Raw genomic sequence first — 25,974 nt, forward strand, 5'->3', positions numbered from 1 at the left:
TTTTGCGAATTCTACTCGGATATCAGGAAGAAGTTCTTGCTACCTATCCTGAGGGAGGCTGGATTTTTACAGGTCAGGCCAGCCCTCCTGTATTTAAATTGCTAAGTAGTCCCGCATTATATTTTATTTTGCAAGTTTTTTAGTGGCTGGTGTGCGGATTAAGAACAAGAGTATATGTGCCCCACCTATTTCAGCTTGACTCAGATTGAATCCTTTTTTGATCAACGGTACTAATGTATTATCAAATTGAAACTGATATCTTGTTTTTATTATCTTTGATGAATTTTTAACAAAAATTTGTAGGCTATTTTTAATATGTATAACTATTGTTGTTTTATGCTATATGAATATAACTGTACCTGTGTCTTTTTATGATATTAATTTATCTAATAAAAGTGTTTTGACTGACTGGCTGACTAACTGTCGCCTGGCAGATCTACCGCCCTCCTCCCGACTCCTACGCTCCAGCGCTTCCAGATCCGCCTCACGCTGCACTAAATCTCTCCGCCGCTCCTTATGAGCTGCCGCGCACCAGGAGATATCTACCCCCGCAATGTGGGTTTTAAGGCTTCCCAAAGGGTAGTCGTGGAGTCTACGGAGCCTACGTTGGAGGTCAGATAATGATCAATTTCTTTGGTTATATGCTCCCTGTATTCGTCCTGCAGCAGGTGCCACCCCCACATGCGCCACCGAAATGACTGTCTGGCCGGGCCTATGCTAAATGTGAGGACTACCGGTGAGTGTTCGGACATGGCTCTCGGCAGAATGTCTGTCGATAGTATTCTATGGGCCAACCCCCTAGGAACACATATGTAGTCCAATCTGGAGAATGAGTCGTGCACCATTGAGAGATAAGTGTATTCCCTACGTGAGCTATGCTTGTACCTCCAGGCGTCTGTCCAGTCAAGTCCCGTGGCTAGGGCATGCAGTTTGGTGGTGGGTCCCCCCACCCCCCTTCCCTCGTCAGTCGCCCCACTCTGCCACCTATCGCTACTTAGTTCCATTACATCATTCCAGTCTCCCCCAACAATGGAGAGGGTATCAGGCATAGCGCACCAAAGGGACATGATCTTCTCCACCAATGGCCACTGCACCGGCGGCGGGGAATACACACTGCCACGGGTCACCCCTACCCTGCCCTGTACGAAAACATACCTGCCTGAATGTCAGTCCAAAGTTTATCATGCACATATGAGACCCTACGGTGTATAAGGATAGCGACCCCCCTAGAGCCCCTCGTGAACCCCGAGTGGTAGATTTGAGTAAACCCAAAGCGTTGTAGGCATAGCTCCTTCGTACCAAGTAAATGAGTCTCCTGAAGTAATAGGACATCTGCCCTGGCCCTCTTGGCATACTGGAGAACAGCCCCTCGTTTCACTTTGTCCAACACTCCCCGCAGATTCCAGCTCAGTATGCGCAGGGAGCCAGGGGCTACCCGCCCTCCCCTCTCAGCAGTGGACATACGAAGATAGTACTGTGTAAGCTGCAGGTGTCCCCATGGCTCAGCATGCATATAACATGGCAAACATATAGCAACAAAACATGCACAAACAAACCCCCCTATCCCCAAACCCAAACACCAACCCCCCCACCACCACCCACCCCGTACCTCCCGAACATGGAAGTACCTGTCGCGGTCGGATCGCAGCCTAGTCCCCAACGGGGGAACAAGAACCACCCCCTCCAATGGATCCCCCAGTAACAACCCATAACAAAGGGGCTTTCACTCCTTCCCACCCACACCTGCGGGGTCAGGCTCCCAGCCCAAAAAACTGTGCACCTAAGCATCCACGATTACAATACATTCAGTTTGATGTGGAAGTCCAAGGCTTCATTTCACTACTTGTTGCTGCTCCGGCGCCGGATCACTCTGACAAGGCGCGGAGCCGGAGCCAGAGCGCGATCTATGTCCAGATTTCGACCTCCTACGGCGTCGCTGCTGACTCCTGAGACCCTCACGGGCCATTCTGCTCGAGGAGGAATCCGATTCTCCACCCTGGGCCATGCTGACTCGAATTTTCACCGTCTCATCCGTCCATTTGAACACTTCCTCTGGGGAATCGAAAAACAGTGTGCGGGACTTATAAATAACTCGCAGCCGCGCTGGGTAGAGCAAGGCATACTGAAGCTTAAACCACAAAGGCGGGCCTTGGCTGTAAGGGAGGATTGTCGCTGCTGCTGCACCAACCGCTTGTAGTCCGGGAAGATAAGGATGGTAGCGTTGCTATACGTGAGAGAGGCCTTCACCCTCGCCTGTCGCAGAATGGTGTCACGATCAGAGTAACTAAAAAATTTGGCGATGATCGGCCTCGGACGTGCTCCAACTGGGGGCTTCTGCATCAGGGCCCTGTGGGCCCGTTCCACCACAAAGCAGCGGGAGAGAGTATCCGCGGGAAGCCAGCCCTCCAGCCACTGGGCCAGAAAGCGCTCCACGTTGTGACCCTCGCAGCCCTCTGGAAATCCCACAAAGCGTAGATTGTTCCGCCGAGCCCGCCCTTCTGCGTCCTCGACCCGCATGGCCAAGCCCTTCTGTATTCTTTCCATGGCTGCATCCTTTTTTAGAACGGACACATCATCTTCCACCTCTGATATGCGGGTCTCTGCGCCAGTGATCCGCTCCACTGCATTCCGCAGGACGGAGCAGCATAACATCCGATCCCACTGCCCCGATCTTGGCGTCCAACATGCCCCTGGACTGTGTTATTGCTGCCAACAACGCCGCATTGTCGGGTGCCGGATTCTGTGAGCACGCGGCGCCAGTCACCTGGCTCGCCTCCGTAAATTTGTCGCGGGTCCCCTGCTTGGAGTGGCCGCCTCCAGCGCGATCCCGCGTCATCGTGGCAGCTTTAGGTGTTCGCGGCGATAGGACTCTCCACCCCAATGTCTGTCTCCACCCGCAAGTCAGAGGTCGGGTAGGGCAATAGGTAAATCCACAGGCCCACTTCTACCGTCCGCAGGCCGTTTCGACTTGGCGCGCAGACACGCTGGAGCAGACCCCCGGTCACTGCAGTGCTGGACCAGCAGAGAGGGCCATGGACCACGTCGCCGGGGCCCCCGGCCAGGAGATCAAGGCCCGCCGGCCCAAGCTGCAATCCCAGTGGGCCTCCACACGAGCACCACCCCACTGATCCCAGGGTTCCGCAGTCCCCGCCCGGGGACCGATCTGGCCCCCGAGCCCTACCACCGGAGGATAGAACTGGTGTCCAGGAGGATCAATGCGAGGGGAGGGGGAGGAAGGGCCAATGACCCCACCACACCCCACTGGCCCACACCGCTCACCGCAGTCTGAAGGTGGTCGCAGATCTCACCAGGTAGCCATCGCCAGCACAGCCAGAACAACGCCCCAAACCAGGGGCACAAACCAGCAAGCAATGGCGGCACGGCGGGCCTCTTCCTCACTCCAGGCCACTCAAGGATATGCACTTCACCTCAAGATGGCGGCCGCTTCCACCAGACCGCCTCGGAGTGAGGCTCCCCTCGACCTTCACGTGCGCCGTTGTGCCACCTCACAGCCCCTGCAACGACGCTGCCCGACTCCAGCCGGGATCCCAGGCGCGCTCTGCCCCATGTGTGATGGAGCGAGCTGCGCCCCACCTGCGTCCATCTCACTGCCCTGCACTCGCCGCCGATCAGGTGCCTCTCTCACTGGGCCTCGCGCAAATCGAGGCCCCGGCTTCATGCTCCGCCAGTCCCGCAGGCCGCTCCACGCCTCCAGAGCTCCGCACGTCTCCCGGAGCCCGTGATGTCGTCGCTGCCGCCACCGGACAGTTCCCCCAGAGCGGATGACCCCGCAGGAGGAAGCAGTGCCCTTGTGGATGCTCAGGGCCAGGATATCGCCACAGGATTTACGGCGGCTGGTCGGAGCTCTCGCTCTACACGACTCTGTAAATTTTACCGATTCATTACGTACATCTGAAATACTGAGTTCTTAATAACGAATCGGTAAAATTCGCTATTAAGGACTCGGTATTTCGGGATTACCTACATCAGGCCTTATGTTGAATATATGTATGTAGGGTGGGCATGAATTATGCCTATTGTCAGCAGATTGTCATGACAGGATGACATTGGTGTAAATATATTTTTACGCAGAATGCAGCACTTGTGATTGTGAAAGAGAGGACTACAGAATATGGAATAAGGAAGATCGTGAGAACTGAGCTAAAACTGTTGATGTGAAACAAGGTACCGTGTATCTATAAATATAAACTAAAATAGATAACAGTTGGAGGGGGAGTTTAAATATAGACAGCGTTAATTGTAGGGGTAAGCACCCTGATTGGGAAATAAGCATTATCTATGCTTTTTGTCAGTTGATCGGCACTAGAGTATAATATGGGTGTAAATATATTTTTATACAGAACACAGTATTCGTGAATGAGACAGTGTGAAAATCAGGACGTCGATTACGGATTGATCGTTTAAAATGTATAAGAAATTGGTTGCATGAAATAAAGGTATTTTGTTTTTCTAAAAAATAGCAATAGTTGAAGGGATACGTTTTACAATCAAAGTGGTAATTGCAGATGTTGTTTGAACTTTCACAGAGGTTATTCATGGGTGCGCTTAAAAAAGATGCACGTTGACATGTGATATGACTAAAGGTCCAACAAGAATTGAACTTTTTTCAAAGATTATTTAAGGGTAATAGGAAGGTGCATAAATAGGCTTCAAATAAAAAAACAAAAACACAGTAGGCCTCTGGGTAAATGTAGAATATTTTTGGAGAACTTCAGACTCTTCCTTAATGAGCAGTGAACAATAGTTAATAAGGGCTTATAATAATGCAAAGTAAGAGAAGAAAAGAAGTTACTTACCTGTAACTACAGTTATCCAGTATTGGTATCTTTCATAGATTCACATGCCTGAATCATTCCCCGTCGCCGAGGCGGGAGTCCCACGGTAAATACAAAAGTAGTGCCAAGAGTAAATAATAGTAGTAGGCTAAAAGAAAAAGCCTAAGTCTTAGTAGCCTATCTACATCATTATAGTAAAAAGAACCAAAGTTTGGTCCCAGCCAATCAGCTGCTAGCACCCTCTAGAATCTTCCCAGCAGAGGCAGTTCTCCTCAGATTTTCCTAGCACAAGTGTGAAGTAAATATCCCAGATATAGAGAACTGACTAGCCGGGGAGGAGGGTGGGTGCATGTAAATCTATGAAAGATACCAATACTGGTAAGTAACTTGTTTTCTTTGTCCCCCTCTCCCCTCTTTTATATGTGTTAGTGGCAGAGCCTCTTGCTTGCGCCTTACGCGAATACCATAGCCATAGGGGCATACGGTTTCCCACATATAATCTGGTAGTCTCCACATACGCGGATGATACTCTATTATATGTCAGAGAACCAGAGACTCATCTGTTGGCTGTCTTGCGCGAAGTGATCTTGTTTGGCTCTCTGTTGGGCATACGCGTTAACTGGAGCAAGTCGCTCATGTTCCCACCTACCCCAATCACGAAGAAATTCAACCCGGAGTACCCCATCCAGTGGACCACGGACGCAGTATTCTAACTGGGGATTCGACTATACACTGACCCTGAGGTGGTACTGAGGGAAAACTATGGGACTGCAGTCTCCAAATTAGAAGATGACATCGAAAAATGGATTACATTGCCATTGTCACTATTGGGAAGGGTTGCGCTTATGAAAATGGTGGTGTTACCACGCTTTCTGTTCTTGTTCTGCAACATACCCATGGTGTTGTCCAATAACTTCTTCATTCAGTTGCGTGGCCTGTTGGTCCGACTAGCGTTGGCTGAAAAACAACTGAGGGTTGCGTGGACTATACTCACTCGCCCATATGCCGCAGGACGCCTGAATGCCCCGGATTTGGAGTTATACTACCGTGCAGCACAGGCTGCTCCGGCATATCACTGGATACACGGTCCGACGAACATACCCCATGTACGTATCGAGACAATTGTAGCAGACCCCACGCCATTACCAGCACTGCTGGCAAAGCCTAGAGATCAACGAACAGGCTTCCTTGATTCCTTAAACGCGGTTAGTGAGTGAGGCACGCACTGAGATCCCTCTTGGGTGAGGAGATGGAGGAGCCACAGATAGTCACAGCCTTTAGCTACGATGTTACTTCTAAGATCCCTGCTAGGCTAATAGCCAAACTGTATACCATAGCCCTGGCAGAGAGAACAGCGGAATACGCTAAGCCGAGGCTGGCATGGCAGTCAGACCTACAAATTGACCTGAATGAGGAGGTCTGGCAGTATTGTTGTACACGTACTAAACGAATATCTCTAAAAGGTAGACATAGGTTAATACACTTTAAATACCTGAACAGAACCTATTATACTCCGGAAAGACTCCATAGATGCAAACTCCGGGACAACCCTAACTGTGAGAGGTGTGGGGCACTGGTTGCAGACTTCCTACATGTGGCATGGTCCTGCCCAGATGTCCAGACGTTCTGGCGGGAGGTATATAAGGAGGTTAATGACCACTACACGGTTGACACTGACCCTCGACCCCCTATTAGCGATATTGGGTTACTCCAAGCCCATACACCCGACACACAGGAGGTTAGTTGACATGGCTTTCTTGCTAGCTAAGAGATGCGTGGCACTACGATGGATTAAAGGCCCAGCCCCCACGTTGTCACAATGGTCCAGAGAGATGACATACTGCTGCACCCAAACGGAACTCTACAGCGACTTGTTACCCCCCGTAATAGACCTAAAAACTTTTGGTCCTGTTTTTTAGTGCGAAGACGGACACGGGAGGACTTTGGGGGTGAAGGCGCAGATACTCAATCAGACGAGGGGACTAGTCTAGAGATAGGTACTGCGCTGAGTAATGCTAGTTCCCCACACACCCCGGACTGAGGACGGATATACGCACAGGGTGCCACACGGTAGGAATCCTAGACAATGCAGTACTATATAGACGTTCCTGTATGGCGAGACGCCTTGCCACACCTCTGAGTGGGTCATCAGATGGGCTACATGGGAGAATTCATTTAAACGTTAATAGCTGCCTAGGTAAGAATGTAAGAAATTGTCTGTATCTTATCGATGACATTCATTTCTGCCAATGCCTGTGATGGTTGTTGTTTTCTTTTTGAGAAATGGCAATAAAAATGTTTTTTTTTTTTTTTAAGTAACTTGTTTTCTTATCCAGTATTAGGGTATCTTTCATAGATTCACATGCTGAATCAGAGTAGCAAGCAGTATAACCATATACTGTCGTTTGCGGATGGTGGGAGACATTGGTTCATAAACTCCCAAATAGCATCCTCAGTGTTTGAAAACATCTTTCTCTATTTATTTATCTATTTTTTTTCAAATGGAGTAGTCTTAAAGAAAGCAAAGGTATATCCAAGTATTATGGATATATATATAAAACACCACAGTTGCCCATGTGGGGAGCCACACACCTCCAGAATCACACCACTTCGTGGGCGGCCGTGATAGCAGCAGGCACTCAGCGCTCCTAATCGCCATACGCGTTTCGAGCTCTTGGCAGCTCTTGTTCACTAGCATGAAGAGGTAGGAAGCTGGTAACAAAGAACTGCACTTTATTTAAATGATTGGAGTCCCGCCCCAGTGGGCGTGTCAAACAAGGCATGCTGGTTATAGTAGTCCATAGATACTGCCTCAGACCACGAAGTGATGTGATTCTGGAGGTGTGTGGCTCCCCACATGGGCAACTGTGGTGTTATATATATATATACACAAATATTTAAAATCTTGCAGACATATAAATCTGTACATTTGCACGAATATTAAAGAATGGAATAATCCATAAAAGGGCAAAAGCACTCGAGTCTGATCTTAATGAAAGAGATGGCGTAGAACAGCCTGTCCAACCGCTGCATCTTCTTGATGCGAAGATTGAAGACAGTAATGCTTAGTGAACGTGTGAAAATATTTCCATGTTGCAGCACGACATATATTTTCCGGAGTTACTCCAGCAAACAAAGCTGTCGACGTTGGTACTGTTCTTGTCGAATGAGCTTTGACTTCCCTCTGCCAAGGTTTGTTAGCCTTGTCATGGCAGAAATGAATAGCACTGGCCAGCCATCTGGCTATTGTTGCCTTTGTTACAGCATTTCCAAGAGTTGCTTGACCATAAGCCACGAACAGCTGGTTGGATCATCTGGTATCCTTAGTTTTTTGTAGGTAGAATTTTAAACAGCGTTTAACATCCAGCGAGTGTAATGCTCTTTCAGCTGGAGTGGATGGATCCGGAAAGAATGTTTTAATCTTACCGGTTTGTTCAAGTTAAATTGTGTGGGTACCCCAAGATTAAACCTGGGATTTGCTCAAAGGGTTACGTAGTCCCGGGCAAAATGTAAAAAGTGTTCCTTTATAGTGAAAGCTTGGATTTCACTAACTCTTTTTTTGAGGTAAGAGCCAGTAAATAGGCAACCTTCTAAGTGAGGAATTTGAGATCAGCTTTAGGGATCGGCTCAAATGGACGTTTCATTAACTGCGCTAGCACGGTGTTGAGTTCCCACTCTGGAGGGGGGCTCGCACTGGAGGGAAGGCATGGAAAAGTCCTTTCATAAATTGTTTGACAAGTAAAGAAGAGCAGAGAAAAGGAAATTTTGAGCATTTCCTGAATCTGGAAAGAGCAGCAAGATGTACTTTGACCGATGAAAAAGTAAGCCCAGACTTGGCTAGAGAAAGCAGATAATGGAGAACTTGTTCTGCAGGAGCTTGAATTGAGTGAATATTATTCACCTCACACCAATAGCAAAATCACTTCCATTTGAGGCGATAAGTCTTGATTGTGCTTTGGGCATGAGATTTGGCCAATATTTCACGACAGTCCAGTGAAATGTTGAGGTTCTTGAACTCTAAGAACAGAGGAGCCATGCGTGCAAGTGCAAAAACTGTGGGTCCGGATGAACCACTTGGCCTCTGTCCCTTGACAACATCGTAGGCGTCGGCAGTAGGCGAATGGGCTTGTCTTGAGACAATAGCACAATAGTAGAAGTTCCTGGAACCAATATTGTCTTGGCCAACGGGGTGCAATCAGAATAAGATGGCAACCTTCCAGATTCATCTTGCGGAGCACCTTCGGAATTAATGGTATTGGGGGAAAAGCGTACGCACAAATCCCTGACCATCGCATCCCTGTTGAGGGAACCTGCTGGCATAATATCTGCATTCCTTGTTCTCTCTCGTTGCGAATAGATCCAGTGCTGGGTTGACCCAAGCTTGGAACACTGGGTTAGCCTGTTCCCTTTCCAGCTTCCACTCCTGACAGTCCGACGGAGACGTGCTCAGCGTGTCCGCCAGGGTATTGTGGAGACCCCTGACGTGTTCGGCTCTCAGGGCATCTTGTGGAATGTGACCCCCTTCCCACAATTCCTGATCCTCTTGCGAGAGCATAGCTGATTTAGTTCCTCCTTGTTTGTTGATATAATACATGCTGATGGTATTGTCGGTCCGGACTAGCACAGAGGAACCCGCAATCCTCGGGAGGAATGCTTGGAGAGACCGAAAAACGGTGCTGTTGTTTTTGTCTTTCAGACCATCTTCCTTGAATCTGCAAGTCCTGCAGATGATCTCCCCATCCTTACCATGGAGGCATGAGTCGTTAAAACGAAATCTGGAATGGTCTGTAGGAATGTGAGACCCTGGGTTAGATTCTCTGTCTGCGACCACAAATGCAGAGAATTTATCATGCGCGGCGTGACCTTGATGGTATCGTCGAACGAACCCATGGCTTGTTGCCATTGAAGTTGCAGTTTCTCCTGAAGAGGCCTCATTTTGAGTCATGCCAAGGGTATGAGATGTATCGCTGAAGAGCACATTCTCAGGAACGAAGCATACATTCGGACTGAGACTGACCTTCTTTTTGAAATTAACCTTGCCAATTTTTGAAGACGTAGCTGGCGGCCGTGTGACCAGAATGCGTTGCACTGAATTGTGTCTAACCTTGCTCCGAGAAAAAAAATGACTTGGAGAGGACATAACTGTGATTTGCTGTCGTTGAGAATCAGACCCAGAGAAGAGAAGAGATGGGTACATTCTGCTGTGGCAATCTTGGTTTCGTGTTCTGAAGGACCTTTGAGCAGCCAATCAGCTAGATAAGCGAATACTAGTATTGCTCAAGATTTCAATGGTGCCAAGCACTTCGTGAAGGTTCTTGGTGCTGATTTCAGCCCAAACGGGAGCACTTTGAACTTATAATGAGCGCCAGCCACTTGAAAGCGAAGATATTTGCGCTTTTTGGAGTGGATAGGTATGTGGAAATATGCATCTTCCATATCCAGAGAAGCCATAAAATCTCCTTTGTTTAAACTCAAAATCTTGTGGGGGGGGGGGACTCCTGGGCGGAGTAGTAGATGGCTGTTTGATGAATTCCAGGGTGTGGCCTTTGGTCACTAGGTCTAGAACACATTGGTCTGATGTAATTTCCTGCCACTTGTGAACAAAAGCTGAAATCTTCGGGCCCACGGGTAAGGAGGGTAAAATGGTTTGCGCCCTGTGGAGACCACTGCTTCCGGTTAGTGTCTCGGCCTTGATACTGTGATCTCTTTCGACCACCCTGACGGGAGATACTAGTCGTAGACTATTGACGGTATGATGTCTGGCTGTAAGGCTGTACTAGGATTGATACTGCTTATTCTGTTGGTTTTGGTATACTCCTCTTGATGAAAAGGCATGTCCTCTTGCTTCTCTGAAAGATCCGCGTCCGTATTGAACGGTGCCTAATGATCGTGCAGTATCTGTGTCAGTTTTTATAGCTCAGCGAGCTTCATCAATATGTTTACCAAACCAAAAACTCTCCATCATAGGCCATGTCTAGAATCTTTGTTTGCCTCTCAGGTCAGAAAGTAGTGGCTTTAAGCCATCCCTGGCGTCTAAGCACTGCAGCCCCTGCTAGCTGACGGAAGTTGATGTTCACGATGTGCAAGGCGCAATCTATAGTTTCCGATGCAGCACGTTCTCCTTCCAACGGAATCTTTCTTGCTGCCTGCCTTCGGTCCTCAGGAATGAGGTCAATGAGACTCGTCATGTCTGACCACATTTGACGGTCATAACAGCCGATTATGGCTGGAGGATGGGCGGCTCTATTAGAGGCCGCTGCCAACGTAGAGAATTTTTTGCCTAGAAGGTCCAGACGGCGTCCTTCCTTGCCAGGCGGTGTGGTGACAGGCGTTGCAGGATTCTAGATTGTTGTTGGGCGGCCTGTGAAATTACTGAATCTGGCCGAAGGGTGGCCTATCAGACAGGATGGGCTGTTAGCAGGTGCACAGTATTTCTTTTCTATGCGCGGAAGCACGGCTGGGATAGACATAGTCTATTTTAGGTACCACTCTCGTGATCTTCCTGGATTCTTCCTTGAAATCATGAAGGAAATATTCTGTCTGTTCGACTGTAACTGGCAGTTGAAATCTAGCTGCTGCCCGCTGCATTAAATTATGTACAGGATGCTGTCATAGATGAGGCCATCGTAAACGATCATAGACTTTGCTGTCATAGACATGGTTATGTAGGCGAGATTATTGCAGACGAGAACGTCTTCATAGATAATCGTCATGAACATCCATCATAGATGAGGCTGTCGTAGACGACAGTCATAGACAATGCTATCATAGATGAGGCAATCATAGGTTCAGGCCATTCGTAGATGAGACAATCATAGATGAGGCAGTCCTAAGATGGCCATTCGTGGATGAGGCCATTTGTGGATGAGGAAATTCATGGATGAGGCCATTCATGGATGAGGCCAGTCATGGATGGGGCCATTCGTAGATGGGGCCATTAGTAGATGGGGCCATTCGTAGATGGGGCCATTCGTAGGTGGGGCCATTGGTGGATGGGGCCATTGGTAGATGGGGCCATTGATGGATGAGGCCATACATAGATAATGAGGCTGTCATAGACGACAGTCTTAGACAAGACCATCATAGATGAGGCAATCATAGGTGATGCCATCCATAGGTGAGGCAATCATAGATGAGGCAAACGTATGATGGCCATCCGTGGATGAGGCCATTCATAGATGGGGCCATTTATAGTTGAGGCCATTCGTACATGAGGCCATACATAGATGAGGCCATACGTAGATGAGGCTTCATTGATAAGGCTGTCATAGACGACCGTCGTAGAAGAGATTGTCGTCGACAACCTTTGTAGATGAGGCCGTCGACGACGACCGTCGTAAATGAGGCCGTCGTCGACGACCGTCGTAGATGAGGCCGTCGTCGTCGACCGTCGTAGATGAGGCCGTCGTCGACGACCGTCGTAGATGAGGCCGTCATCGATGACCGTCGTAGATGAGGCCGTCGACGACGACGGTCGTAGATGAGGCGGTCGTCGGCGACCGTCGTAGATGAGGCTGTCGTCGACGACCGTCGTAGATGAAGCCATCGTAGATGAGGCTTTTGTCGATGACCGTCGTAGATGAGGCCGTCGTAGATGAGGCCGTCATCGATGACCGTCGTAGATGAGGCCGTCGTCGGCGACCGTCGTAGACGACCGTCGTAGATGAGACCGTCGCCGACGACCGTCATAGATGAGGCAGTCGCCGACGATCGTCATAGATGAGTCAGTCGTCGACGACCACCATAGATGAGGCCGTCGTAGACTACCATCGTAGACGACCATTGTGGACGAGACCATCGTAGATGAGGTCCATATTGGTGAGGAAGTAATAGTAGACATGGAGTTTTATTATAGACTCTTAATGTCAGGTTATGAGGATTTCCCTGATGTGGTGTCAGGGATGAAAAGGGAGTTGTAGGATCAACCTCTGAGGAAGTTTTTTCCAATTGCCTCTCTCTGTGAGAAGTGCCTTATAAAGACTCAAGGTGAGTCTTTATGGCTTTTATGCGCGCCCTCTGGAGGCTCCTGGCGCGACTTCTGCCTTTGACCTCTCCTTTGAGGTGAAGGAATCCTCGTTGTCCTCATCAGAAGTGGCAGATTAAAGTCTCTGTAGTCCCAATAATAGCCTCATCTTTCAGAACATGAGAGTTATTGAGGAAAAGGTTAGGCATATTTCATAGTCTATTACCTTGTTTTCTGCCAATATGCCATATTACCGCCTTAATAGGGTCAGAGAAAGGAAGTATGATCTTGGATGATCCAAAAAGAAGAAAAATATGAAGAAACTGAGCAGAGCTCAGGGAGACTCCCTTCACACACGACGTGCGGTGAAAATCTGAGGAGAACTGCCTCTGCTGGGAAGGTTCTAGAGAGTGCTAGCAGCTGATTGGCTGGGACCAATCTTTGGTTCTTTTTACTATAATGATGTAGATAGGCTACTGAGACTTAGGGCCAGATGTAGGTAGGCTTTTACCGGTCGGTAACGGCCGAATTCGGCCGTTACCGACCGGTAAAAGGCATTTGAGATGTAGGGGGCAGAATCGGTAAATTTACCGTTCTGTAAATTTACCGATAGGTAATTTTACAGAATCTGTAAATATACCGGTCGGTAAATTTACTGACCGGTATATTTACAGAATCTGTAAAATCGATATGTAGGTGGGACTCTTATGAGTCCCACAAGGCCTTAGAAATCGGTATTTTACCATCAAATTCAATTTGATGGTGAAATACCGATTCAGGTGTGCATGCAAATGTGCGCATGCACACCTGTGCCATATGACAGGCAGACCTGCCCTTAGGGCAGGTATGCCTGCCATATGGCCCCCGAACCTTTTTTGGGGGTGCTAGAGGGTGTCAAAGTGACACCCCCTGCACCCTTGCCAAAAATCTGTATTTACCGATCGGTAAATACCGACCTGTAATGCCCCATTCATTCCTATGGGCTTCATAGCCCATAGGAATGAATGGAGCATTACAGGTCGGTATTTACCGAATCGGTAAATACCGACTTTTACCGATTCGGTAAATAAACATCTGGATTTCCCTACATCTCCCCCCTTCATATTTACCGACTTTTAAATACCGAATCGGTAAAATTCGGTATTTAAGGGTCGGTAAATATGCTTTACCTACATCTAGCCCCTAGGCCTTAGGCTTTTTGTTTTAGCCTACTACTATTATTTACTTTTGGCACTACTTTGTATTTACCGTGGGACTCCCGCCTCGGCAACGGGGAATGGTTCAGGCATGTGAATCTATGAAAGATACCCCAATACTGGATAACAGGGATGTCCCTGGTATTTAGGAGAGAAACGATGAGGCAATGGAGGTTTTTCTTAGGTAAATAAACTGGGTATTTGAATGTCATCATCATGTCAAATGCGCAAGAATGTAAAAATAAGGTTAACAATGTCTATGAATATTAAGAGAGTATTTTGATAATTTTAAAGCTTTACTAATGAAGTGTATTATTAATGACAATTGGACTAATTGAAATCCCGTCCTGGGTGTATGTTTGTTAGAATGGAGATAGGCAGGCATCTAAAAGTTTATGTAGTATTGTGGGTTTGAATTGATTTTTGTGAGTAGTGCTTTTGTATCAGTATAATGTACAACATAATAATGAATCACATTGTATGGAATTGATTGGTGTATATATTTTCTTTTTCAGCCCTGATGAAGTCCGGGTTAGGACGGAACACGAAGGCTGAAAAGATTTGATGAAATTGTCTGAAAAGATTTGATAAAATTGAATGAAAGACATTATATGATGTTCTTTCTTTAATAAATGTGGAACAAAAATTCTTTGAACTGAAAAAATGGATTTTGGACTGGACTTTCCTTGAGAAATTCAATAATTAATTGATAACATTGAAAGAAAGGGTTACGCTCCTTTCCTATTGATATTGTTTCATTGAGGATTGTGGCCTGTGAACGGTGGGCCATGGGAGTTGAGTGTTGCTTTGAATTGAGAACAATATTATCCAAGAACAACGACTTGTGCGCACAAGTGTCAAGCCCTCACCCTCCTGGGTTCAGTGAATGACAGAAATTTCCAACTAGTTTAGAAAAATGGAGTGTCAGACATCAGGCATCTTTTGGAATAGCCTGTATAATCAGTATTTGGTTGCGAAAAACGATGTACTCTTTAACATCCTGAAACTATTTTGATAGATACATGGCTCTGTGAGAGGGAGAAGCAAGCAAACACATTTTATGTAACACGATATCCCTGTTTAACTCTGGTAATGTTTTACATTCACGCACATTCAGGATACACAGATACTGATGTAATTTCTTATCCTAGAATTTAAACTGACAACACAACATGTTTCATTTTAACAAATACCATACATACCTTCTTTGTAAAAAGCAGTGTGCAGCAGTCATCACCCAATTGTTGTTGATAAGTGATCCACCACAGATATGTCTATAACCACGTGATGGAGACATATACTGAAGACTAACTTGCCATGGCCATGCCCCAGGCAGGGCATCTCGGCCACCTATAATTCGCGATCCTGACACCATATCGACCAGTGTTCGTTCTCCGCAGGCTAGAAAACCAAAAACAGGAACAATTATGAAACTAGCAGTGTATCACAAAGTTTTCAAACAATGATATAAGAAAGAAAGGCTAGCAGCATGCAAGTCAATGTAGATAAAATACATTGTGCACCTGTATCATTTTATTATAAATGTATAATTCTTACAATTAAAGCAATTTTAGGAACGTGCAAACCACTCCCTTTTTTCAAATATACCATAGGTTTTCCTGAACATGGAGGATATACCAAACGCTTTGAGTGAAACTTGATGAGCACAGTACCTCAGGGACCTTAGTTAGCAGTGTCCCAAAATGTTCTTGAGTAAACTTAACTATGCTGTCACTGTTGCTGACTATAGTATAAGGTAAACTTGCTCCCTTAGCTTGATGGTACTTGATGCCCAATAATACTTTAAAATATGTAACACTCGAGTCTCAGCAGAAGCTATCTTCGGGAATATGTAAAAAGGGCTAAACAAAAAGAGCCCTAGTTGAGAAAATACATTATAATTTTGATGAAGCAATTAATAAGCTAAAGGAAGATAATCTAAAAGTGATCGGATGGCAAAATGTTAGGAGGAAAACAAAATATTCTTAAACTCTTACACATAAGATTTATCTAACTCAAATGGCTAAAGTTCAATGCCCTATCTAACTTCTAGCAAAGACATTTTTAAAAAAACGTTATTTTTCATTCTCAAACAAAACGAAAACATAAGTAACAGGCAGGACACCGTCAGTCATATCTGACATACACACAGAGCCTGGATGAATATGCACGAATGTAGACATCAGTGACAAAATTGGCTATCCCAGCATATCTTAGGTGAGTCCAACATTTCCTCCTGAGGGTGCGTTCAGTCAGAGGGACTGTGGGCTGTAGGACATAAGGCGGAGAGTGTACAATATTTACTACCCTCCTGGAGGGTGTACAATTGTGCAAGCATGATATATGCTTATATTTCTACTGTAGTGGCGGATGCAATTGCAGGTTGTATGCTGTTTTCGGTGTGGGCTGCCCCTCATGTGATGAACAGGGCTCAAATATTTTTAGGTCGGGATGCGGTAGGCATTAGGTCCTAAGAAGCCGCGAGCATCTCTTGGCAATAGGTCACGTCTTTTATCCACGTATGGGTGGTAGGAGCGTTGGGTGATCCCCAGTGTATTGCGATGCAGCATTTGGCTAGGAGGAGCATCAAGGCGCCCCAAGCCCGGAAGGGCATCAGAAACATGGCCGAGAATTGCAGTGGAGGGATTGCGGGCATGTCGGAAGCCTGTCACCTTGTGAATGATATTGAATACCTTGTCCCAGAACAATGAAACTTCTAGCAAAGACATTGATTGTTTTTCGCTAGAAGTTAAATAAGGCAATAATACTGATCAATACATGATCAACACATGATGAGAAGATTTAGCTATTTTGTATCCTCTGAGACTAGAGTTTTGGACATCAATGCACTTACATTTTATTTCTGTGACAAACTTGCATGAGCCCCACGTATCCTATGGCTCAGCGCAAAGTGCTAGATTAAATGTTTTTTTGTTTTTCCAAATGTTTGCAGTATTCTGTTGTAATTTATTTGACAAGCTCATATTGTGATATATAAGATACAGGAGCACTGGGGCACTGTTTGAATTTATATGGATTATTTATTACCCAGGGATGCAATGGATGACATGGTTTGGTTGGCATATAATTTTGGTACAGGATCTAGATATTCCAAGCACTTTTCCCCAGTAATTAACCCACTTAGGCCACATAGATTTGTCTTTTTTCACTAGAGAATGTTATCATTACTTATTCACTTATCTGCAACGTGTACAGCACAAAACCATCAATGTATTGTGTTACTGCAACATATGTTTCTCTGTTAGATTGTATTGTTAAAACCCTTTGCAAGATGGTGCTTCTTGTGTGGCATTTTGTCCATTTGCTATGTTTACACTTGTTGTATTTAACAGTGCAATGTAGTGAATGCCATATAGTGACCAAAGCTCTTTTGAATCAAAACATGTAGTAGGACTTCATTGATTACATTTTCGCACCAAGTTATCTTGAGAGGTCTGGCCCTGGCTAATGTGCTACTCTGCTGATAGGGTAAGACAGCCTGTACAATATATATATATATATATATATATATATATATATATATATATATATATATATATATATATATATTGTCATGTGACCAAGGCCTCTGTGAAGGCCGAAACGTTATGCTGAGGTGCGCCTTCCCCACGATTTAATAAAACTGCTCACCTGCACTTGGGTCTCCTCTTCATTTCTGCGCCAAAGGTATCCGTGACTGGGCTCCAGGCGAGAGAAAATTGGGATTGTTTCATATATGTATATATATATATATATATGTATATATATATATATATATATATATATATATATATGTACATCCACTTTCCTCCAGGAAGAAAGAAAAGACCAACTTAAGGGGAAACGTTTGGAGACACCTTTAATCAGGAACCGGATGGCAAATTGAAGTCCAGGTACACCCGCTGTGGCGAATGCATTTCGGCGTGGTTTGCCTTCTTCAGCGCCGTGGGTGTTGCTTTCAAAGTGCAGGTGAGTTATTTCAGAGTTTATATGTTCCGCCCCTTCCTGCTACTGTGGAAATTGCTCCACCCCCATGGGTGAAATACCAAAAAAACGCCTTGACCTCCTTGTGGACACATAATGTTCAGCGCCTACAGGTCCCAGCATGCTCCTTTCTATGCTGGCAGGAAATGCGTTAGGTGGAGCAATCTACGTTGAGCCCCAATGTCCAGCCGTCCCAACTTCAGGTGCCCCCTCGAGTCCCCAACCGCAACAACCTCTTTCACTCAGGGAAATAAAGCGGGGACAAGGCTAAATCATACCTCGCCCAGCGTGATGTCAGATGACACCTACACCGCTCCCAATCCATCCGAGTTCTGGAGGTGAGCCATGCTTGTTCCTGTACCCAGGAAAGGAAAGCACCGAAGTGGAACCAGTGAGAAGCAAAGCCGCTTGCGCTGCGGGGGCCTTTTAAACGCGTCACTGGGAGTCGCGTTACAAATGTACATCCACTTTCCTCCAGGAAGAAAGAAAAGACCAACTTAAGGGGAAACGTTTGGAGACACCTTTAATCAGGAACCGGATGGCAAATTGAAGTCCAGGTACACCCGCTGTGGCGAATGCATTTCGGCGTGGTTTGCCTTCTTCAGCGCCGTGGGTGTTGCTTTCAAAGTGCAGGTGAGTTATTTCAGAGTTTATATGTTCCGCCCCTTCCTGCTACTGTGGAAATTGCTCCACCCCCATGGGTGAAATACCAAAAAAACGCCTTGACCTCCTTGTGGACACATAATGTTCAGCGCCTACAGGTCCCAGCATGCTCCTTTCTATGCTGGCAGGAAATGCGTTAGGTGGAGCAATCTACGTTGAGCCCCAATGTCCAGCCGTCCCAACTTCAGGTGCCCCCTCGAGTCCCCAACCGCAACAACCTCTTTCACTCAGGGAAATAAAGCGGGGACAAGGCTAAATCATACCTCGCCCAGCGTGATGTCAGATGACACCTACACCGCTCCCAATCCATCCGAGTTCTGGAGGTGAGCCATGCTTGTTCCTGTACCCAGGAAAGGAAAGCACCGAAGTGGAACCAGTGAGAAGCAAAGCCGCTTGCGCTGCGGGGGCCTTTTAAACGCGTCACTGGGAGTCGCGTTACAAATGTACATCCACTTTCCTCCAGGAAGAAAGAAAAGACCAACTTAAGGGGAAACGTTTGGAGACACCTTTAATCAGGAACCGGATGGCAAATTGAAGTCCAGGTACACCCGCTGTGGCGAATGCATTTCGGCGTGGTTTGCCTTCTTTAGCGCCGTGGGTGTTGCTTTCAAAGTGCAGGTGAGTTATTTCAGAGTTTATATGTTCCGCCCCTTCCTGCTACTGTAGGAATGGTGTGTATGTATATATATATATATATATATATATATATATACATACACACCATTCCGTCGCTTCCACCTCGCTCCGGCTCCACGAGCCTTGTTAACATGCCAATGTTACTTAGCAGGTTTCAACCTTTTAAAGTGCCAGTGATGATTAAATTGACGTCACTTGTAAGTGCTTAAGCAAGGATATAGAAAACATACTGTGTTGAAGTTTCTAATTACATTATAATAATGAATAACTTTGCTTGATTGAAAAAATATCAGTGAAATACCAAAGCGGGAATTAAGTACATAGTGTAAAAAAATATATATATATACACAAATAAACATTGCTCATTATCCCGGGGTGCAATAACCTCGTTAAGATCATGGTAAAATACATTTTGTACTGGAGGTTGTAAACATTGATATTATATTCTCCTAATGAGATCATCATACCAGGAGTCCCACTGCTATAAGCTCAGGATATCTAATCCTTTCATCTAGGTTCCAAATACAATGTTATAGTAGTGTCAATAATAAAGTGCAAATGCTTATTTCGTAGATGTGCAAAATAGTGCAAATAGTACCACCAAATGTGCAAATTCCGCAAAAAATGTGCAAAATAGCAATTTAATGTGCATATTCCGCAATATGTGCAAAATACCAATATCTGGCCACTGTCCAGTTGTGTCAACCAGGAATCTACATCACTGATAATCACCATGTTTAAGAACCTGAATAAATAAACTGAGCACCCTTCCGAAAGAATACATTCAGAGTTAAATACCCATACGATGCATATCCCCCTATGCCAAATACCGGGGGGAGTGTTAGACTACAGCCTGCCACCCTGTAATTCATAATGTTAATACCTCAACCCTTCAACAATCAAGACTACAATAATTTCTATATACCTGCTTAATAATAAGAAGTGAATAAATACTATAAATAACAATTACAGACTGACTGGGATTTAGGACCCAACATAGTCCGAATATTATATACGTGTACTACAATTAAAAATTGAATTCATATAGGTCGCAGCACATTCAGATCAACATACATTTCGACTCAGGTCTCAACGCCACTAGGTTCTCACACAGTATCTCCCAGCCGGGTGATTCCTGTCATTGAGAACTGTAGCGGGGGATCCCTGCATAGTTATAAAGCAATCCAGACTCACCCGCTTAAGGCAGACACGTGTACAAGTCCTCCGTGACATTCAAGCCAACTGGTGACTTAGTGTTAAGCAATAAAATATATTTGGTCTCAAGTTTTCTCAGTCTAGCATCCCTATCTCCACCTCTCTTGCTACTCATGATCGAATCAATCACCCAGTATTTAAGGTCAGTATTATCACTTCGGTGGCATTCCCTAAAATGGCGAGCCACCAGGTAGGTGTTGTCACCATTAGTGATAGCCCGCAGGTGTTGGAGAATGCGTATGTGGACAGCATTTTTTGTGCTACCCACATATTTCAATGAACAGGGGCATTCCAAGATGTACACTGCGAATTCGGTCTTACATGTTAAGACCTGGGTGATAGAGTGTTGAATGTTGGTGAAACCATCCTTGTAGGTTTTCATATTCTGTCCATGGAGGCAAGCTTTACAGGTCTTACATCTGTAGAAGCCCTTATTCTCTTGCCACCAGGTAGATTTTACATAAGGTTCAGGATTGGTTACCACCAAATGGTCTCGTAACGAGGGTGCCCTGCTGAATGTAAGGGAGACTTGTTTAGGGAGACTGTTGCCAATGATGGTATCATGTGTGACTAAGGGCCAGTGTTTATTAAGGATTTTGCGGATCTGTTGGTGTTGTCTATTATATCCCGTGATTATTCGAAAACAGTTATTGCCCACTGGGGCATCAGCTGGTGTGTTACCTGACTTATCTTCCTGCCTACTACTATTCTTAGTAAGTATTTCCTCCCGGGAAAACACCATAGATTTATCCTTGGCCCTCTGTATGAGTTGACTCGAGTATCCTCGCTCCAAAAAGCGGGTTCTACTTTGATCTTGTGCCCTTTTTAAATCAATAGGGTTGCTGCAGACGCGCCTTAATCGGAACATCTCCCCATAAGGGATGCTCGATATTAAGTGTGATGGGTGTGCACTGGCTGCGTGTAATATGCTGTTTCCAGCAGTGGCTTTTCGAAAAATCCTAGATTCCAACTGGCCGTCTCTTATGTATAATTCAGTATCAAGAAAAGTTACACTGTCCTGACTTAATGTTGCCGTGAATTTTAAGTTCAATTCATTGTCATTGATATCTTCAATGAACTTCAATGCACCCTCCTTACTCCCCCGCCAAATAACCAAAAGGTCGTCAATAAAGCGAAACCATGCAACCAGATTGTTGCGGATATTATGACGGTATTCGTGTCCCAGGACCAGCTCCTCCCAAGCTCCCATGTGCAAACATGCGAAGCTCGGGGAGAAGCTGGCCCCCATTGCCACGCCCTGTAACTGACGGTACAATTGTTGATTAAAGGGAAATACATTATTGACAAGGCAAAATCTCAACATGTCCAGAAGCATTACATTGTGATCATGAAAATCAGAGCCCCTTCTGGACAAATAATGCTCAACCGCTTTGATACCGTCGTCATGCGAAATGCTCGTATAAAGGGATGATACATCCAAAGCCAGAAGCCAATCACCTGTAACCCATTCAACATCCTTTATTTTCAACAGAAAATCCCCGGTGTCCTGCACATAAGATCCTAATTGTTGTACATACCCCTGTAAAAAGTAGTCTATGTAGACAGAGGTATGTTCCAGTAGGCTGCCCCTGGCAGAGATGATCGGCCTACCAGGGGGATGTAGGGGGTCCTTATGGATCTTGGGGATGAAATATAAAACGGGTGTGATTGGACTGTCGATTTTCAGATATTTGTATTCGGCCTCAGTTAATAGCTTAGATGATTTCCACTTTAATAGTTTCCGATGGTATTCCACTTTCACTGCAGTTAGTGTGTTGATCTGTGTACGCTCATAGCATGTGCGGTCATAGAGCTGGGCATATGCTTCCTTATCGTATTCAGTTTTGGACATCAATACAACATTGCCCCCCTTGTCACTATTTCTCACAGTAAGATCCTTCTCCTTGGTTAATCTGGTGGTGAGTGCTTTGTATTGTTGTGACTGTTTATTGTGTTTTCTTTTGACTTTTCCAGTGCGGATCTGTAGATCCTTCAAATCAGCCACCACATTCTCGTGGAACATATCTAAATTATCACGAGGCAGAACCGGACAGAAAGTTGAAGGTGGCCTGAAATGTGTGTTAGTTGAGGTCCTATTGCCCCACTGGTCAATTTCATCGGGTTTGTTGGTCACAGCGTTTGTATCCTCAAAAACTGCCCCATCAGTTAGCCACAATTCTGTTATAGTCCGTGTGCCCTGCGATGCATTTACTGTCTCGCTTTCAAGTGCCGAGACCTGCGTTTGAATGTTCCTAGATTTATCCTTCAAAGTGTAAAACTTTCGAAGTTTCAATTTCCTTACAGCTTTGTACACATCACATCTGGTAGCTGGGTAGTTAAAGTCACAAGGTGCAGCATAAGTGAGTCCTAATTTGAGGTTGTCTTCCTCTTTGGTGGATAATTCTAGAGTTGTTAAATTGACAATAGTACGATTGTTCGCTTCGTTTACTGCTGTGGGGCGGCAGATCCCTGCCTCCTTCCACCTTTTTTCCACTTCTTTTTAAATCCTCCTCTTTGACGCCCATCGCCTCTGGCGCCGCCAGTAGTTGTTATGTTGTCTCCTCTCCCGGCCCGTGTATGCGATCTTAGAGTTTTCAGTCTTTCTTGACATAAAAAATCAATTTCCTGGTCTGGGGTGGGTTTTGGTATACCAGCTGCCTGCTCCGATCTATGGCGGTCAGAGTCAGACTCTGTTTCTGGGTCAGAGCTGAGCGTCGTAATTGAGGAATCACTTTGTGCATTGTTGCCTTTTTGCAGCCGAATATTCTTTGCTTTGGGAGGAGGTTTCGTTGCGCCTTTGCGTGCAGCATCATACTTGCGCGAGAAAGTGAATATTTGACCCATCTCGTAGTCATTGCGGTCTCTTTGAAATTTATAGGACTTTCTGTCCACAATCTTTGCTTCCTCTTTTTTAAGGCGTTCGTTCATTGCCTTCAGTAGTTTGTTTCTCTCATCCTCCTCCCCCAAAGCGTTCAGCTCCTCATGAATGACTGCTATTTCCACTAGCAACCTCGCTCTGTCAATGTCAGCATACTTGATTAAGATTAACACTTGTCGGCGTGAGGCATCAAGATTGATTTCAGCCCACTCCCTCATCAAATCGGGGTTGGGATCTTCATATGTCGGGGCTGTCAGAATTCGTAACCCACGGGGTATACGATTCACCTCTATGTATCGTTGCAGAGATTTCGATTCCCACCACTTTGCCTGTTCCTGGCGGGATTTTTTCTCAAGGGTTTTAAATAAGTCCTTGATAGCTGAAGTGCTGCTACCACTGGCGTCAATAGTAGCCCTCCCCCGGATGTCTGCTGGGAGCGTCGTCGGAAAACATTGATGCCGCTAATGTTTCCCGGTCCCGAACATTGTCACCCGACATTGTCCTGCAATACTAAGGTTTCTCCAGGCGACTTATATACTCCCAAATCAAATTATCCGGAGTTAAAGTTCTCCCTGGTTACTTAACCGCTCTCCCACCAATATAGTTCACGAGCTTACTTGGTCAGGCATTCTGTCACACCGGGTCTTGATTTTCTCCGGTTCACTGCCCGAGCAGCGTTATGCTCCGACCAGTCTCTCCGCTCACTGTAAGGATTTCCTTCCGGTTGGTGGGGGTCAGACGTCCTGCTCCTTCCGGAGTTGCAACAATCTCGCAGACAAAGTCCAAGAGAGTAATTCGATTGGGTCGCCGACCGTTGCTGAGAGGGGTCCCGTGTATAAGCCGGTTCGAATCTGACAAAGCTATATATATTCACCATTCCGTCGCTTCCACCTCGCTCTGGAGTTACAGCCAGCCAGGGTAAATAGCACTTGGACACGGACCAGTCAAGTTTCGTTTTCGTTTATTTAGTGCAGGTAAAGTCCATGACGTTTCGGCTCCACGAGCCTTGTTCACATGACAATGTTACTTAGCAGGTTTCAACCTTTTAAAGTGCCAGTGATGATTAAATTGACGTCACGTGTAAGTGCTTAAGCAAGGACATAGAAAACATACTGTGTTGAAGTTTCTAATTACATTATAATAATGAATAACTTTGCTTGATTGAAAAAATATCAGTGAAATACCAAAGCGGGAATTAAGTACATAGTGTAAAAAAATATATATATACACAAATAAACATTGCTCATTATCCCAGGGTGCAATAACCTCGTTAAGATCATGGTAAAATACATTTTGTACTGGAGGTTGTAAACATTGATATTATATTCTCCTAATGAGAAGATCATACCAGGAGTCCCACTGCTATAAGCTCAGGATATCTAATCCTTTCATCTAGGTTCCAAATACAATGTTATAGTAGTGTCAATAATAAAGTGCAAATGCTTATTTCGTAGATGTGAAAAATAGTGCAAATAGTACCACCAAATGTGCAAATTCCGCAAAAAATGTGCAAAATAGCAATTTAATGTGCATATTCCGCAATATGTGCAAAATACCAATATCTGGCACTGTCCAGTTGTGTCAACCCGGAATCTACATCACTGATAATCACCATGTTTAAGAACCTGAATAAATAAACTGAGCACCCTTCCGAAAGAATACATATATATATCCAAACACAACAGGTTGCCCCTGATGAAAACGCCACACACTGGTTTACTCCTATTATTGCAGGTTGCAGATACAGGCAGTCCCCAAATTCCAGGCACATCTATATCGCCAAACGCGTTTCGGACAGCCCTCTGTCCTTGATCACTGGCATTAAAACAAAGTCACGGCTGCCATTCGGGAATGACTAATAAGTACTGAGTCCCGCCCCAGTGGGGGTATGCCCCAAGGCTTGCTGGTTCTCGTAGTCCCCTATGATAAATCCACAGTGGGTGCTGCCGTGAATTGCCACATTTCAATAAAAAGTCTTTACCCATGTGGGTTCCTTCGAGTTGAGGCTTACTGCATGCTCTGCCATAATTAAACCCACAAGTAATGGGCTCTCCAGTCCTTATCGCGTGCCGATTTTGCAGCATCGCAGGTCCGCTACTGAGCAGCAGGGCGTTTTCGCGGCTGGGTGTGCCGCTCAAAATCCAAACACAACAGGTTGCCCCTGATGAAAACGCCACACACTTGGAGAGGTTTACTCCTTTTATTGCAAGTTGCAGATACAGGCAGTCCCCAAATTCCAGGCACATCTATATCGCCAAACGCGTTTCGGACAGCCCTCTGTCCTTGATCACTGGCATTAAAACAAAGTCACGGGTGCCATTCGGGAATGACTAATAAGTACTGAGTCCCGCCCCAGTGGGCGTATGCCCCAAGGCTTGCTGGTTCTCGTAGTCCCCTATGATAAATCCACAGTGGGTGCTGCCGTGAATTGCCACATTTCAATAAAAAGTCTTTACCCATGTGGGTTCCTTCGAGTTGAGGCTTACTGCATGCTCTGCCATAATTAAACCCACAAGTAATGGGCTCTCCAGTCCTTATCGCGTGCCGATTTTGCAGCATCGCAGGTCCGCTACTGAGCAGCAGGGCGTTTTCGCGGCTGGGCGTGCCGCTCAAAATCCAAACACAACAGGTTGCCCCTGATGA

General features: G+C 45.7%; 1 protein-coding gene across 1 annotated transcript in view; it reads right to left on the bottom strand.

Annotated features, from left to right (window-relative positions):
- The window catches only part of LOC144830661 (transmembrane protease serine 12-like), a 548,207-nt gene that overhangs the window by 403,906 nt on the left and 118,327 nt on the right, over nucleotides 1–25,974 (bottom strand). The window contains exon 2 of the mRNA XM_078688929.1: nucleotides 15,158–15,356. Coding sequence (XP_078545055.1) covers nucleotides 15,158–15,356 — 199 coding nt within the window. The remainder of the gene's footprint in view (nucleotides 1–15,157; nucleotides 15,357–25,974) is intronic.

The sequence above is a fragment of the Lissotriton helveticus genome, chromosome 1_1 (genome assembly GCF_964261635.1).
Source record: "Lissotriton helveticus chromosome 1_1, aLisHel1.1, whole genome shotgun sequence".
Lineage (NCBI taxonomy): Eukaryota > Metazoa > Chordata > Amphibia > Caudata > Salamandridae > Lissotriton > Lissotriton helveticus.